The 17,152-nt window shown below is 38.3% G+C and overlaps 1 protein-coding gene across 1 annotated transcript in view; it reads left to right on the top strand.

The window, feature by feature from the left end:
• Window positions 1–17,152, top strand: part of AKAP10 (A-kinase anchoring protein 10) — a 202,911-nt gene that overhangs the window by 116,231 nt on the left and 69,528 nt on the right. The window contains exon 8 of the mRNA XM_045290278.1: window positions 1,001–1,137. Coding sequence (XP_045146213.1) covers window positions 1,001–1,137 — 137 coding nt within the window. The remainder of the gene's footprint in view (window positions 1–1,000; window positions 1,138–17,152) is intronic.

The raw sequence follows: 17,152 nt of genomic DNA on the forward strand, positions 1-17,152 counted from the left end.
CTCTCTTATACGTGAGTCGCCGTGGATTTGTTTCTCCAAAGTACCCAGACTAATACAATCGGGGAACAAAATTATTGAGATGGGTTCACACAGATGGTTGCAACATGAGCTGAGACATAGGAAGGATTATGAGAATGGCACAAGATTGGGCATTGTTTTGTTCAGTTGTACATTAGGTTGCAATAAGGCAACTACTTGGCAGCACCTAGGAATAATAACAAATAATAATGGTCTTTATGGGAGCAGAATGCTAGGTCTTTCTTAAGGGAACTGGATAGGTTACAAATGCCAACCTTTCAGTTAGCAGATGAGCTAACCATTGTATTAACAACCTGTTAAAGAAACAAAGCGATGGCCATCCAGTAAATTCCATATAGTGACCCTAGAGGACATGTATAACTGCCCTTGAAGGTTCACAGGACTGTTAATATTTGTAACGTATCTTTCTCCCATATAGCTGGCAGGTTTATTCTACCAACCCTTAGGTTAGCAGCCAATTTCTTTACCACCACAGTGCCACCAGAGTTTCTGAAATGACTATTAAGTGCCAATAAGGACAGTCTCACAAGCAAATTGACACTTCCCTAGGATATACTTGTTCAACTGATTTGTTTTTTCACCTCTTTCTTTGCTAAAAATTTAAATTAGCATTCATTCAGGTGAATAAGAATACATGGAAAGATAATAAAATATCTTCTCTGATTTGCTCTGTATGTTTGCCATTGAGAAACCACTAATTCATCATCATCAATGTAATTTGTACTTCAGTTATTGGAGTTTTCATCTACCTTTATGGTGTTTTGTTACCCCCGAAAGAATAGTTTAGTTTTAGACTATAGTTTTGACCTTTTAATATCAGATGACTAAGTAAGTTGCTGATTGGCTTAACCAAAATAGGCAGATCTTTTTGTTTATGGCTTTGCCTTTTAATACTTAGGGCTATTGATTAGAGATGATGAGAAATAGCTGTTCATATTCTTTTTCTGTTTTTCTTTCCTAGTACATGGAAAAAGAGGATGCTGTGAATATCTTACAGTTCTGGTTGGCAGCAGACAACTTCCAGTCCCAGCTTGCTGCCAAAAAAGGCCAGTATGATGGACAGGAGGCACAAAATGATGCCATGATCTTATATGACAAGTGAGTTTTATTAAATATACATTCTATTTCAGCAAATATTAAAAATGTTATATATACTCAGATATAAAGATTATTAAACTCAAGTCTGTGTTATCAAGGTGCTCATAGTGTCACCTACACAAAACAATTCTTCATATAGTGTGGGTAAGGAACCTTGGTGGCCTGGTGTTTTATGGTTGGGCTAATAACTGCAAGGTCAGCAGTTTGAAACCACTAGCGATTCCAAGGGATATTGATGAGGCTTTCTACTCCTATAAAGAGTTACAGTCTCAGCTATCCACAGGGGCAGTTCTACGAAGTCCTGTAGAGTCACTAAGAGTTGGAAATGACTCAGTGGCAGTAAGAGATGGGATGTATAAAGGTTTGCCAAATTAGTACAGATATTTCTCTTGGAGGATGGGCAGTTTCTGTGTGGCAAGCAGGAAAACATTAGGTAGGATTCAGGGAGGTTGTCAACAGAGTTTGCATTCTGAAAAATTCATTTTATTTTACTAAACAGAAAGGATAGGCAAAACATTCATAGCAGAGGCATTGCACAAGTGAAGTCACACAGGCTTGAGGATTTATTATATCAGGATATTGCATGGTCATGAAATAAGAAGAGGTAGTTGAAATTAATTGAATAAATTACAAATGATTTGAATATAAAGGACTTGAATAGATTTTAAAGTACTTGGTGTGGCATTTTTTTCTGGAACAAATCTCAGCTAGATTACAGATGGCCTACTAAATGCATAATCATTTTTTATTAACTTGCACAGAAAATGTAAGGATGGAAATACTTTACAATGGACCCAGAACAAAACCATACCCAAGATGAATGGTGGGGGTGATCCGGGGAGCATGGAGTGGAGACCCAATGCCCATCTGTAGACAATTGGACATCCTCTCACAGAGGGGTCACAGGGAAGAGATGAACCAGTCAGGGTGCAGTATAGCACTGATGAAACATACAACTTTCCTTTAGTTATTTGGTGCTTCCTTCACCCCACTATCATGACCGCAATTCCACCTTACAGATAGGATTAGACCAGGGCATGCACACTGCTACAGACAAGAGCCCTCAACACAAGGAATCAAGGATAGATAAACCCTTCAGGGCCAACAAGGAAAGAAGAGATACCAGGAGAATTAGGGAAGAGTGGGGGGAGGAAGGGGAAATCAATCACAGGGATCAATCTATAACCCCCGCCCAAGGGGATGAATAATGGAAAAGTGGGTGAAGGGCGACAGAGGATGATGTAAGATATGGAAATAATAATCTATAACTTATGGAGGTTCGTGAGGGAGGGTGGGTGGGAGTGGGAGGGGGAAGAACTGGGGAGCTGATATCGGGCTCAAGTGGGAAGAGAATGCTTTGAAAATTATGGTGGCAGCATATGTGCAAATGTGCTTGACACACTGGATGAATGTATGGATTGTGATTAGAAACGTAAGAGCCCCCAATAAAAGTATCCAAAAAAAAGACATACTTTACAAGGACAGGATTGAAAATATCTGGTGAATCAAGTGAGATGACTGTGGTCACTTTAGTAATATATAAACTCCTTCATTTCACTTAACTTTTCATATTCTTTTTTAATCATTTTATTGGGGGTTAATACAATTCTTACCACAATCCATACATAACATCCATTGTATGTCAAGCACATTTATACATTTGTTGCCCTCATCATTCTCAACACATCCGCTTTCTATTTAGACCCTTGATATCATCTCATTTTTCCCCCTCCTTCCCCACTCCCCGCTTCCTCATGAACCCTTGATACTTTATAAGTTATTATTATTTTGTCATATCTTACACTGTCCAATTGTCTTCCCTCACCCACTTTCATGTTATCCATCCCCCAGGGAGGAGGTCATATGTAGATCCTTATAATCGGTTCCCCCTTTTTACCACACCTTCCCTCCACCCTCTGGTATCACTACTCTCACCAGTTATCCTAGAGGGATTATCTGTCCTGGATTCCCTGTGTTTTTGGTTCCTGTCTGTACCAGTGTACGTCCTCTGGTCTAGCCGGATTTGTAAGGTAAAATTGGGGTCATGATAGTGGGGGAACTTTTCATATTCTATAAAGGCAAATAATTTGCTAGTGTACACAAGCCACATGCTAAGGGAATACTTTTGGGAGGAAGAGAAATCCATGGGATGATAGGTGTCTAAAAGAGAACTGAAAGCATCTAGGCCAGTGGTTCCTAACAATGCTTCTTGTCATCTATTTTGTCTTCTATTGTGTTTACTTTATTGTATTTAGTAGTATCTATATCCCCTATACTTGGGCACTTAAGTTTGTACCAATTTTCTCATTGATGATCTTTTAAGCTCTGGGATTTATATTTAGGTTTCCAATCTATCTCGAGTTGGTTTCTGTATACGGAGATATAATTTTTCCAGCACTATTTGTTGAAGATATTATCTCTTTTCCATTTAAGTTTTTTGGCCCTTTTGAAAATCAGTTGCCTGTAAGGGGATGCTTTTATTTCTAGGGTTTCTATTCCATCTCACTGGTTTATGTATCAGTCATTGTACCAGTACTAGGAAGTTTTGACTAATAAGTTTTTAGATCAAGTCGTGCAAGGTCTCCTACCTTGTTCTTAAGGAGTTCTTTCATACTCTGGGCCTCTGCCCTTTCCACATATTTTCTGTTTCTTTAGAGAATAAAACTGGGATTTAGATAATAATGTCTTTATATTTATAGATTGCTTTGGGTAGTATTGATATTTTTATATTGTCTCCCTGTTCATGAACACAAGATATTCTTCCATTTGTATAGGTTCTTTTAGTTTCTTGTGATAGTGTTAATTTCTTGTAATAGTTCTATAGCAGTGGTTTTCGATTTCACAGGGGTCAACCGATTCATAACAGCAGCAAAATTACAGTTATGAAGTAGCAATGAAAATGATTTTATGGTTGGGGGTTCACCACAACATGAGGAAATGTATTAAAGGGTCGCTGCATTAGGAAGGTTGAGAACCACTGTCCAATAATTTTGTTTTTACGGGTCTTTTGTTTCTTTGGTTAGGTGTATTCCTATCAGTATTTAATCTTGTGTGTGGCTACTGTATTTTTTTTAATATTTGTTTTCAGCGCTCCCTAACCTGGTACACAGGAATCCAATTGATTTGTGCTTGTTAATCTTGTGTCCTCCTATTTATGACATTCCTGAAGTATTTCCAACAATCTTATCTTTTTGTGTAGTCTTTGTGGTTTTCTAAATATCAAATCAAATTTTCTGCAAATAGTGAGAATTATTTTGCCCAATTGTATTCTCTGATTATTTTTGTTTTGTTGTTGTCTAATAGTTATTTTGGCTAAGAGTTCCAGCTCAATGTTGAATAAGAGTGGTGATCAGGGTTCTGGTTCCCTTGTCTGGTTCCCACTCCAAGAGGAATTGTCAGATTTTACCCATTTTGCACGATATTGTCCATTATTTTGGTGTGTTTTTTTCAATATGGTCATTATTGAATAATTTCTCTTTTATTCTTATTTTGATGAGTATTTTTATAAGATATATGTGTTGAATATTGTCAGGTGCCTTCTTTGCTTCTTTTGATCTGGTCATGTGATTCTTATTCTTTGTCTTGTTTATGTAGTGGGATACGTTGATTGCTTTTCTTATGTTGAACCATCCTTGCATGTTGGTATAATCCCACTTGATCACGGTGCATTATTTTTTTCATATGTTGTTGCATTCTGTTGGTCAGAATTTTGTTAACAATTTTTATGTCTTATGTTTATGAGTGATATTGGTCTGAAGTTTTCTGTATTTGGCACCTTTGCCTTGTTCTGGTGTCAGCACTATATTTGCTTCATAAAGTTTGCTTTCCTTTTCTATATTCTGGAATACTTTGTATTGAGTTGGTGACAGCTCTTCACTGAATACTGGGTCAAAGACCCCAATGAAGCCATCTAGTCTTGGGCTTTTCTTGTTGGAAGACTCTTGATGATCTTCATTTCTTCTTTTTGTATGTGTCTTTTGAGATTTTGTACATATGTCTGCATTAATTTTGATAGAAAGTTGTAGGATACAGCATGTGAGGTGATCATGCTACCATGAAATGTGTCTGACTTCTTTATTTTACCCTCTCCTATCTCTATTATTCTCTGTGACTTTACTATAATCTTTGCATATCATAACCATAAGATTGTGTCTACCAAACCCGCGATTAGTTGTGGGCAGGGGGAGCGTGGCCTGGTTTCACCTACAAATGGCGCCCATCACGTGGCAATAGGAAAAGAACTCTTTTGAGTTATACCCCATATAACGATTGTACAACCCCACCAGAATGTAGAGTGAATCAGGGAAATTGTGTGAAGTGAGGATCCAGTGTGGGGATTAGCAGATAAGTAGGAATAAGAATAATAGTATAATATTTTAAAGAGGACTGTGGGGCAAGACAGAAGTAAACCTAAGACTTATCCTATTATTCTCACACATTTACTGAAAAAACAACAACAACAACAACAACAAAAAACAGAAGGTAGTAGTAAGGAATGAAAAGATGCAAAGTTTCTACAAGTGGTGAAAAAGTATAATCCATGGTTACCAGAGAAAGGAAATTTAGATCTAGATACTTGGGAGGAAGTAGGTATAAACTTAAAGAAAGCATACAGAGATTGGGAGAATATCCCTGTGGAGACATGTTCTCTGTGGGCTCAAGTGAAAATGGTCTTAAAACCTTTGCAGGAGGAAGAGAAAGAAGATTATCCATCTAGTGAGAAGTCTTGTGTCTTTTCAAATCTAGAAAAGCAAGTTTAAGTCTCTGTGAATGAGTATGACTTAGGTCATGAAATTTTAGAAAACAACTGAAGAAGCAGAGGCTGATGTGTTATCTGAAGCCTCCGAGTCTATATAAAACCTCATGGCCAAAGTCTCTATACCCTTGGGGAACTGTAGCCCCCAAAGGTTTAAAGGTGATAAAGCACTAGAGGAAGCAAATTCTAAAACTCAAAGAGAGGCTAACAAACAATGCCAATAAGCTCCCTTGCTTTCAAAGGTAGAGAAAGCAAAGAAACAAAGCCAGAGGTGTAATGAGAAGCCCGTGGTATACCCAAACTTTTTTTTTAAATCATTTTATTTAGGGGCTCATACAACTCTTTTGTTTTTTTGTTTTTCCTTTTTTTATTTTATTTTATTTTATTTTTAACATTTTATTAGGGGCTCATACAACTGTTATCCCAATCCATACGCTCATACAACTCTTATCACAATCCGTACACGCATCAATTGTGTAAAGTGAATTTGTACATTCATTGCCCTCATCATTCTCAAAACATTTCCTCTCCACTTAAGCCCCCGGCATTAGGTCCTCATTTTCCCCTCCTTCTCTGCTCCCCCCTCCCTCATGAGCCCTTGATAATTTATAAATTGTTATTTTGTCATGTCTTGCCCTGTCCGATGTCTCCCACCCACTTTTCTGTTGTTCGTCCCCCAGGGAGGAGGTCACATATAGTTCCTTGTAATCGGTTCCGTCTTTCCTACCCACTCTCCCTCTACCCTTCCTGTATCGCCACTGACACCACTGGTTCTGTAGGGCTCATCTGCTCTGGATTCCCTATATTTCCAGTTCCTATCTATACCAGTGTACATCCTCTGGTCTAGCCAGACTTGCAAGGTAGAATTCGTGTCATGATAGTGGGAGCAGGGAGGAAACATTTAGGAACTAGAGGAAAGTTGTATTTTTCATCGTTGCTACATCGCCCCCTGACTGGCTCATCTCCTCCCTGAGACCCCTCTGCAAGGGGATCTCCAGTGGCCTACTAATGGGCTTTGGGTCTCCACTCCACATTCCCATTATTCACTATGGCAAGGTTTTTGTTCTGATGATGCCTGATCCCTGATCCCTTCGACACCTCGTGATCGCACAGGCTGGTGTGCTTAAATCAGGTGAAAGGCAAGCAGAATGGGTCTCAGACAGATGTAAAGGTTTTAGACATAGCTGAGAAAACTAAGCCTGAATCAGAAGGGGAAATTATATTAAAAGCATCTGCTCTCCTGCTGGAGTTTAGTATAGAAAAACTAAAGGTTGTATAACAAATCAATCAAGTCAGTGCTGGAGGGAGAGAAGAGATTAGATCCAAAGAAATACAAACGGAGAGATTTAACATAGAAGATGAGGTTCGTAATGTGAGAGGTGAAGAGTCAAGGAGTAGAAAAGCACCTTTACTTTCAAGGGTAGAAAGAGGGATTAAAGAAGGAGATTTAGAGATTAGAATGGCTTTTTCTATTATTAACAAACCGCACCGACCAAACAGCATGGCCACTAAAAGCGAGCTGAGGCCTGCGCTAGAGCATGGACCAGGACCGCTGAGTTCAGGTTTAGAAGTATCCGGACTTTGTACCCATTGTAGGAAGGGAACGCATTGACCGAGTCAATGTTGTCCAAGATTCAGCAATAAAGGATTGCTGCTAGCAAACGCTTTACAGCAGGGAAATAGAAAATGGAGCTTGATACAGATCCTGCCCAGCAGAGTATGGAAGGCAAGGTGTCTACCTGTGGAGCAAAGAATATCTTAGAGAGAAATTGCAGGTATCACCTAGCCCCACAGCAGGAGACCAGACCTAACCAAACTTGCAAAAGTGTAGCTTCTGTTCTCACTGCAGTAAATTTGACTAACCAAGAAAAGGCTCTGAAGCCCTGGTAACAGCTGTTGATACCAAAAGGCAGGAGCCTCTTATTGAAAGAGAGAGCTGTGCAGAGCTTATCAGGGAAATTTAGCCTTAAGTACTCAAGGCATTCAAATTGATACTGGAGTTAATCAAAGTTGTGAGGAAAAGCTAAAAGCTGTAATCAAATCAGAAATTATTAAGAATGGAATGTTTATTAGGAAAGTCCATCCTAAATTCTCAAGGTGTTCAGGTTGTTGCTGGAATAATTGATCAGGATTATGAAGAAGAAATTAGGGCAGTGATTAAATCTGATATACCATGGTTTATAAAGTTAAATTGCTTAAGCCAATTTTTGCTTCCTTGATTTTCGTGAGTTAAAATTTATACTTATCAGGAAAGAGCACTTGAGAAGTCTGACCACCCTATAAATCAAGGGATCTTTGGAATTGCTGTTGTGGGGAAACAACAGCGCCCCCACATGGAATTAGAAATTGGAGGAAAAAGATTTTTCAAATCTGGATATGGGGTCATTTCCTTAGGGCATTCAGGAGGGCTTAAAACCCGCCCACTAACTTCCCCTAAATCCAGCATGGAAGGAATGAAAGAAGTTAACCAAGACAGAATATTGCAAGATGGTAAAATCCTATAGTGTAAAAAGCCTGAAGGGCAATACGGCTTAATTGAACCTGTAACCTTATTGGTAAACTTAGAGAAAAAAATATCTGTTTGGCAAGTTAGTTCAAAAACAGCTGGACAAATTTATTCAGAATTTTTTTCAGCCTTTCAAATCATCCTGAGTGTGGTAAGAAGTTCTCACAATTAGTCAGCTCTCTCAATTCTGAAAGCTGGGAGCCGAAATTTGCATACTAATGAAGTCTATCTAACTAGTTATACTGGTCCAAAACCAAGCAAGTTAACTGAGATTGCTAGCAATGCTTTAAAATCTACATTGTTAAAACAGAAGGGGGAGAAGAGAAATCCTTTGTGTGACAAACTTCATTTAGTCATTTTAACCAAAAATTTTTTCTCCTTAGGAAAAGCTTGTAACAAAATTAGGGAAGATACACACATTTTCGCTTCTACAGAGAAAGCTGATCCTAAGAAGTCCCAGGAAGATGGGAATCACATTTGGGATCCAGGTCCATTTATCACCTGGCAAAAGGGCTATGCATTTATATTTTTGCGGAATAAAGCTGATGGACTCCCCTTAGAAGGATGCAACCATGTTTGGAGAAAGATAAGGATATGGAAGAGATGGAGAAACCAACCAGTTTTAACTATGATTCTTTTTCCAGGTTGCTGACATCCCAAAGAGAGGGCCTATTTGTTCATGTTTTCACAGGCAAAGGAGATAGGTGGATTTCTCTTCAGCAAGGCCCAGAATAAAGGAGGGAGGCTGATGCTATGACCTGACCCTGTCCTGTTACTGAAGTTATTCAAAACATCAAGAAGACCTCATAGATTCCTGAGAATGGCGATCACTGCCTGCTGAAATATTTCTTCCATTTGCTGATGCTGTCTAAGAGACACTCTGGGACTCTATCATAACTGAACATTTTATACAATAGTGACTAGACTATTACAACAGACTGTTCTTTTGCTCAGAGATCGAGATTTTGGACTTATCTAGTAATGCTAAAATACGATTGGGTTATAACCAATTTCTATGTAACCCCTTACCTATATAATGTAACTTTACTTAACTGCGATTTGATTAGAAAACATTTGCAAGGGTTTAAGGGAAACATTTTGCTACATCAACTAAAAAGGGATATTTTCTATACATTCAAAGACAGACTTAAGGTGTCCCCTGGCATTGATAGAATTAAACAGGCGGTGGATAGCATGGAAGGATTGAATCCATGCATTTGAGTTATAAGCATTTCTCATAGCCTGGGTTCCAGCCTAAAAGTGCTGCTCATAATCATAATTTTTGTTCTGGCTATCACGTGTTGCTTCTACAGAAAGCTAAGGCATGTGAAGTAAGATCATGTAGCTGTATGGCTCTTGAATTTTATGCATAAAGCAAATGCTGTGGGGATCAGAGAATGGGAAGAGAGTGTTTATGGATGAGTCCTTTATTCTCACGCTAAGAAGCCTGGCAGGCTGGGTTTCTGGGGTGGAGGGAGGCCTTCACCCTAGTGAGTAGGAGGTAAATCCTAATCACATTCTCATGATATTGTTCCCCACTTTACCCTGCTATATTGTGCTGACTTAAAGTCATTTCTTACAAGCACATAGCTGATTGCTGTGTAGCCAGCAGCTTTAACTATAGAAGCAGACATTCCTATTTGTTCTATGTCTTTCCTCCGTGGCATCCAGCTCCTCGCATACCTTCCCCCAATAGTAGGTGGGCATAGGGGGGCTATATCCCCCAACCCTGGATTCCAAATGCTTGCCATAAACCTGAATTTTTGGCTTAGCTACTTTAATATTGTCATCAATTTTTCCTTGATAGCTTTTAATGTATAGAAAATAACCATGTCTCCCCTGTGGCTCTTTTGGATTTTATATATAAAACAAAAGGGGGAATTGTGGAATACAGAAAGATTTCTCCCAAGTTGTCTCCCCCAAATATATGCCAAACCCAAGATGCTGCTAGCTACACATGATAAATGACTGTACACTAGGTCAATGAAAGTAGGTCAGAGGTTATTCGCCTTAAGGGTATCAGCCATCTAGAGCAACCCGACTGTATATTCTGACTCACACTAAGTAGGGCCCACTCCCCTCTGATATTGTTCACTTGAAAGAGTGCTTGAAGGCAAGCCTGGGACCACTCAATGTTGACTAATGTTAGGCTACTATATTGAGTCTGGGGTCCGCCCATCTTGCCACATATGTACACCTATTCCATTCCTTTACTATTGTGTGTACACCACTAAGTCATCCCTCTCTTATTGCTTGTATTGCCTATGTTACAACTCTTTCCTGTGACGTAGGTCATTATCTATAATTAGAGGGCTTGCATGCCCCCAAAAATATATAAGCTTTGGTTTGAAATAAAACCTCACGAGAGCTCTTGCCTGCCCTCTCATGTCTCACCTCTGTGTGTACCACCAAGAGGAGCTAAGGTGAGCATGCTACCATGAAGTGTGTCTGACTTCTTTATTTTACCCTCTCTCATATCTCTATTATTTGCTATGAATTTACTTTAATCTTTGTATATCATAACTGTATGATTGTGCCTACCGAACCCGCAATTAGTTGTGGGGGGGCTGACTTCCCCCACAGAAGTATATTTCTAGGCATTTGTTCATTCTAAGTTATCAAACTTGTTGAGTACAGTCTTTTATAGTTGTCTGTTATTCTTAACCTGTTGAAGTGTCAACTTTTTCATCTCTAATTTTAGATAGTTGTCTCTTCTCTTTTCCTTTACGTTTGCTAATGAGTTGTCATTTTTAAAAATTTTTTCAACAAATCAACTTGTTGACTTTTCCCATTGTTTTTTAGTTTTCCAATTCATTTATTTGTGTTTTATTCTTTATGATTTCTTTTCTCTTATAGGTTGAGTATTTTTGTTGTTGCTCTTGTTCTAGTTGGAGATGTCATGTTAAAGTGTTGATTTTAGGTTTCTCCCCCTTTTTTTCATGTGTGCGAAGGCTATCAGTTGCCCTCTAATGACTGATTTTGCTGTATCCAAAATGTTTTGTTATGCTGTATTATTCTCATTTATTCCAAAGAATTTCTTTATTTCATCCCTTATTTAATTACCCGGTCATTTTTAAGTAATACGTTGTCCAGTCTCCATGTGTTTGACTTTGTGTTGTTATTTTTGCTATAGTTAATTTCCAGTTTTATAACATTATGATGTGACCAAATGTATTGTAAGGTCTCTGTGTTTTGAATTTGCTACTCTTTCCTTGTGGCTTAACATGTGGTCTGTTTTAGAGTGTGTACTGATTGTGCTGGGGAGGAATGCACATAGTGATCTTCTAGAGTGGAATGTTCTGTATCTAGGTTTTGCTGGTTGACTGTGTTGCTTAGTTCTTCTGTTTCATTTATTGATTTTCTTTCCTGATAATCTATTTTTCCATGAGAGTGGTGTATTGAAGTCTTCTATTATTATTGTCAAATGACCGTAACTACTGGAGTATTAGCCGACCCGAATATCAGCCGAGGCACCTAATTTTACCACAAAAGTGCATAAAGTATGTGCTGAAAATTCGGCTTATACACGAGTATATATGGGAGTTCTCTCGTCAACTCTTTGAAGGTTTTATTGATGTACTTTTGGGGTTATGTGGTTATGTTTTCTTCTGCAGTGCTGCTTTTATTATGCATTATGTATTCTTATCTTTCATTATGTTATTTGTCTTGCAGTCTATTTTATCAAAGATCAACATTGCCACTCTACTTTTTTATGATTGCCTTTGGTTTGGTACATTTTGCTCCATCCTTTGATTTTTAACCTATGTTTTCTTTTTAAGTTTAAGATGTATCTCATGTAAGCATCATATAGATGAATTTTGCTTTCTAATCCAGTCTGTAACTCTCTGTCTTGATTGGCACATTTATTCCATTGACATTCAGTGTAGTTACTGATGTATGCAGATTTGTTGTTATTATTTTACTGTACGCATTTTGTTTTTGTTTTATCTTGCTTTATTTTTGTCCTTATTCCTCCACTAATTTGGTGTTGCTTTGAGTGCTGCTTTCCTTGCATTGGCTTCTGAGTGGTGTTGCCATATATGTTGCTCTCAGGTTTGTCTGCTATTATTGATTCTTTGTTTATAGTGATCTCGTGGACATTTTTTAATGCTAGTCTGTAAGTACCTTTATTTCTCTATCATATTTAAGAGATAGTTTTACTTGAAATAGGATTCTTTGTTGACAGTTTTGTCTCTCGGAATAGTATATGTGTCACTTATTTGTCTTCTTGTGTGCATCATTTCTGCTGAGAAATACAAGTTTATCCTTATCAGTTTTTCCTGTAGGTAATAGCTGCACTCACAATTCTCTTTTTTTCTCCCTTGAAATTGTAGAATTTGACTACAATATGTCATCATGTTTTACTCTTTGGATCTATGCTGTTTGGGGCTCTCTCAATAGTTTGATTAGTTACTTTCTCATTTTTTGTGATGTATTTTCCTTAATGAATTCTTGTAGTAACGTCTCTGTAGATTTTTTTTTTTTTCCTTCTTCTTGGTCCTGAGGATATGTAGCTTGTTTCTCTTTATAATGTCCCTCCCACATCATTTTCAGACTTTTTTCAAATTCTTTTGTTTTTTTTTTGTTGATAGATTTTAGCTATCAGTTATAGTCAGAATAATTGTTTTTGAGCTCACTGATAAGATTTTCCTGTTTTTCTATTCTGTTATTCAGGTGTTTTGTTTCTTTGCTTGTTTTTTGTTTTGCCAATTTTCATAATTTTGTTATCCTATATTTGATGTTGGGGTATTCTTATTGTAGGACTTTCAGTTTTCCGTATTTATGAGTTTTCTGATGAACAGTCCCCATATCTCTTGATTACATTGAAACAACATTATTTGCATTATATTTTTGATAATTCCATAGTTTTTTTTTTTCAGACTGCCCCATTGGGTTTGGGCTATTTTTAGTTATTAATGCTTATTTTAATTTATTTTCCGGGAAATATACTGAAGTAGACTGCTATTTCTACAGGATCATGGTGCATTTAGTGGTGTGCTAGCTAGCTGCATGGTCGTAGAAGGTAAGTGGATTTTTGTCAAGTTTTGGGGAGAGATTTAGTACAAGCCAGAAAACGTATGGTGTGGAAATGGAGAAAAAAGGAGAGAGATGAATACATGGGGAAGATGGGTAGGAAGAAAAGAGAGAATAAAGTAAAAGTAGTATATAAGTAGGCATCTAGATTGATCAAAATGTAATTGAAAATAATCAAAAAGATATTTTAAGAGGTATAATAAAATGTAATAGGTATTATAGAAGTATATTTTACTGGGAAATGGAGAGAGAGTGGCTAATAGAAAGTATAAATAAATATTCAAATCATCAGAAAAATTATTTGTTTAGTAAACAGAGAATTAAAGAATAGAGAAGGTTGAAGCTCATCCACCCAAACCACATTTTTGTTTTTAAAATGTGTTTGTTTCTTGTGCCCTGAGGGCACAGACCAGTCATACATTCACATTTCCAAAGCAACGAAACTCCACATTCACACCCAAGAAAAGCCACCATGTTTTTTTCTCTCCAGCTCATCTCTGCTCATTTACGTTTCCTACTTTTCCTCTTTATTCTTTTGCCTTTGTCTTCTTATTTTTTTCTTTATTATTTTCTGTTTTCCTAGTCCTTGTTTTTCTTATTCCTTGCTTTTATTTTCCTTTTATTTTTAACAATTAGCTTGTCTTTTTTTTTTCTGCCCTCTCCTGAGGTTTTTTCTTACAGTTTTATTGTCACATGAACCACATATCATACAATTCAATTGTTCAAACATGTCAAGAAGAATTGTACACTCATTACCACAACCAATTTTAGAACATTTTCTTTCTCTCCTCTCCCCCCATGATTAAATAGCTTTTTTAATGAGTTGTGTAATCACATTCATTTCTAGTGTTCTCTCCCCCTCCCACCTTCAGGTCCTTCAATTTTTACCTCTGAAATTTCCTCATCTTCCCCATCTGCCCCCACCCAGCACTTATAAACCCTTTTATCAACCCTTGCATCAAGTTATCTTTATGCAGCCACTCCTTCTGTGCTTCACAAACTGGTAAACCCAACAGAAAGAATAAAGAACAAAAATGAAATAAAGTGGTAAGGATAAAACAATAGTAATATGAAGATAAAAATACAATGAGTAAAAAAGAAAAGACCACAATCAATATTTAAAAGACCAGGGAAGAAATTTTTGTCATGGAATAAGCAAGAGATCCTTGCACCTTGAACAAATTCAGGTTGGGTCTGGAAGGAGGTCAACTGACCAAGTATAAAGCTTGATCCTGCATAATCAAGATTACAATGATCTATGTTTGACAGTAAGGTTGTTCCAGACCTTTGCCTGTGGCTGGAGGGATCTGCCATCAGCTTAATCTGACTAGATGCTTTGCTGATGGGTTTTGGGCTCCCACTGTCCTCTACAGCCTTCCACAAATTTGGTGTTTACAATTTTAGCTCTGGTAATTTTTCTTTCATCATATTTGAATTTTGTTATTGTCATATTTAGATCACACAAGCTGGCGTGCTTCTTCCATGTAGAATTAGTTGCCTCCTTGCTGAGATGGCTGCTTGTTTGAATACAAGCCTTCAAGACCCAGACACTATTCTGATTGATAGCCAGGCACCATCAGCTATCTTTATCACACTTTGCTGTAGCATCCTTTTCTTCCTTGACCATTTCATGAAGGAGACCAGGGCCATGTTACCAGAGCTAACTGTTCTTGGATTGTACATAGAGTTAAGTCGGAGCCCAGAATCCATCTCATTGTTCGTGGAATATGCACAGCTGGGGTTTACCTTGGCAGTCATCTTATGACAAAATCAAACCCCTGTAGGACCAGATACACCAGCACCAACAACAAACCAACCAGCAAAAAAACAATGAATAAAAAACAAGCTAACGGCAGGAAAACAATAGTATACAAAATTTCAATCATCTTCCTGTGGTATAAAGCAGTTGCACTGATGACATCATCAATTTTCCCAATGACACAGTTCTCTGGACACTGTTAATATGAGGTGCCTATGTGAGTATAGATCCACCTTTAGCCACAGCCTGTGAGCTCAGTTTACCCTAAGTATGGGCCTTGGTGCCAGCGGGAAACTTCCGGGATCAGTTCTTCCGAGTGCAGATCCCTACCCAGGGGCATCGATGTGCTAAATATATGGTGATTCTGCCTAGCCTAGGGTTTTCCCCAAGGTCCAATGATTGCCACTTCCACAGTCCTGCGGAGGCCACTCTCTGCATCCTCTCCCATATGAATCCCCCAGTCTTTAGTCCAAGGTTGTGGGCAATTTCAAGGCAGAGCTCAGTCCATTCTGCCATACCTTTATGTTAAGTTCTTCTGGTGTACCCCCTGTATTATGCCATGCTGCCTGCACCGTCAGCGTCCAAGTTCATCATGCTGTTTAATACATGGCATGGTTCCCCGAGGGTTGGGTAGAAACGTATTCATAGAGTCTACCCAGGAACATAAAATTTGGTCCATTGTCCCCCTAGGTTCCCCACATCAGTGTTTAGCATCCATTCCTGATGTGAGGTTACTTCTCCTCAATTACCTCCATACTCGCCAACAGAGCTATCAGTGTCTTGTCTGAAATGTAGACATTCCCCTTCCCTCTTTTTAGCTTAGTTTTCTGGCATGGCTCTCCTTCCATTCCTGTGTTGGACCTCTTGATTTGCCCCAGCCTTGTTTTGATGTTGTATAGTGGATGGTCATCTCCCATTTCACCATTCTTGAGGGAGTGGCCCCAGAAAATGTGAGGTCTCCTGTAAGTTGGCTTTTGTGAAGTTCACAAAAGGGAGGTGATGTATGATTCAGGACAAGTAGGTTGGCTTCTCTTTTGTTCAGGAATTGGTTCCTAAGATTTGTTTAATTGGTGTTTCTTCTTATAACAGTGGACTCATACTTGCCGTTTTGTGATTTACTTACTTCATTAAGCATAATCATTTCCAAATCATGTGGCATTTCATTCTTTCATCACTGATTTTCAGGGATACATAGCACTCCATTTTGTGTGTGTACCATAGTTTCATTATCCATTCGTCCACTGTTGGGCATTTGGGCTGTTTCCAGTTCCTTGCTATTGTGAACTATGCTGCTATGAACATGGGAGAGCATACATCCACTCGTATGTGTCTTTTCTTCCTTTGTGTTTATGCCTAATAGTGGTACTGCTGGATCATAGAGGATTTCAATACTCACTTGTTTTTAGTATCGCCGTATGGTTTTCCACAATGGCTGTATGTATTTACAAGTCCACAACAGCGTATACAAGTTCTAGTCTCTCTACATCCTCTCTAGCATTTGTTTTCTTTTAAATTTGAGATAGCATTGTGGGTGTGTTTTAATTTTCATCTCCCTGATTGCTAGTGATTATGAGCATTTTTCATGTTTGTTAACCATTTGTACTTCATTTTTGGTGAACTGTCTATTCATGTCTGTATTAGTCTAGGTACTTGGAGAAACAAATCCACAGCAACTCTTGTATAAGAGAGTTTTATGTAAAGAAAATGTGCATCACAAAAACATCCCAACCCAATGCTGCCCAAGCCCACAAGTCCAACATTAACCCATACCCAACACCAGTCCACAAAGTCCTTCACCTCACAAAACAGAGGCAATAATGCCGACTGCAGGAGGAAAGCTGAGTCAGTGAACGAACAAGCATCTCAGCACTGGCAGGGGTCTCCACATGGCTGCTCCAGCACCCAGGGCTGCATCGGGATAGGTCCATGTAGCTTCTCCTTGGGGATGTCTTGTAGGAAG

This window comes from Echinops telfairi, unplaced genomic scaffold (genome assembly GCF_000313985.2).
Source record: "Echinops telfairi isolate 266 unplaced genomic scaffold, ASM31398v2 ScPeMD7_35;HRSCAF=133_1, whole genome shotgun sequence".
Taxonomy (NCBI): Eukaryota; Metazoa; Chordata; class Mammalia; order Afrosoricida; family Tenrecidae; genus Echinops; species Echinops telfairi.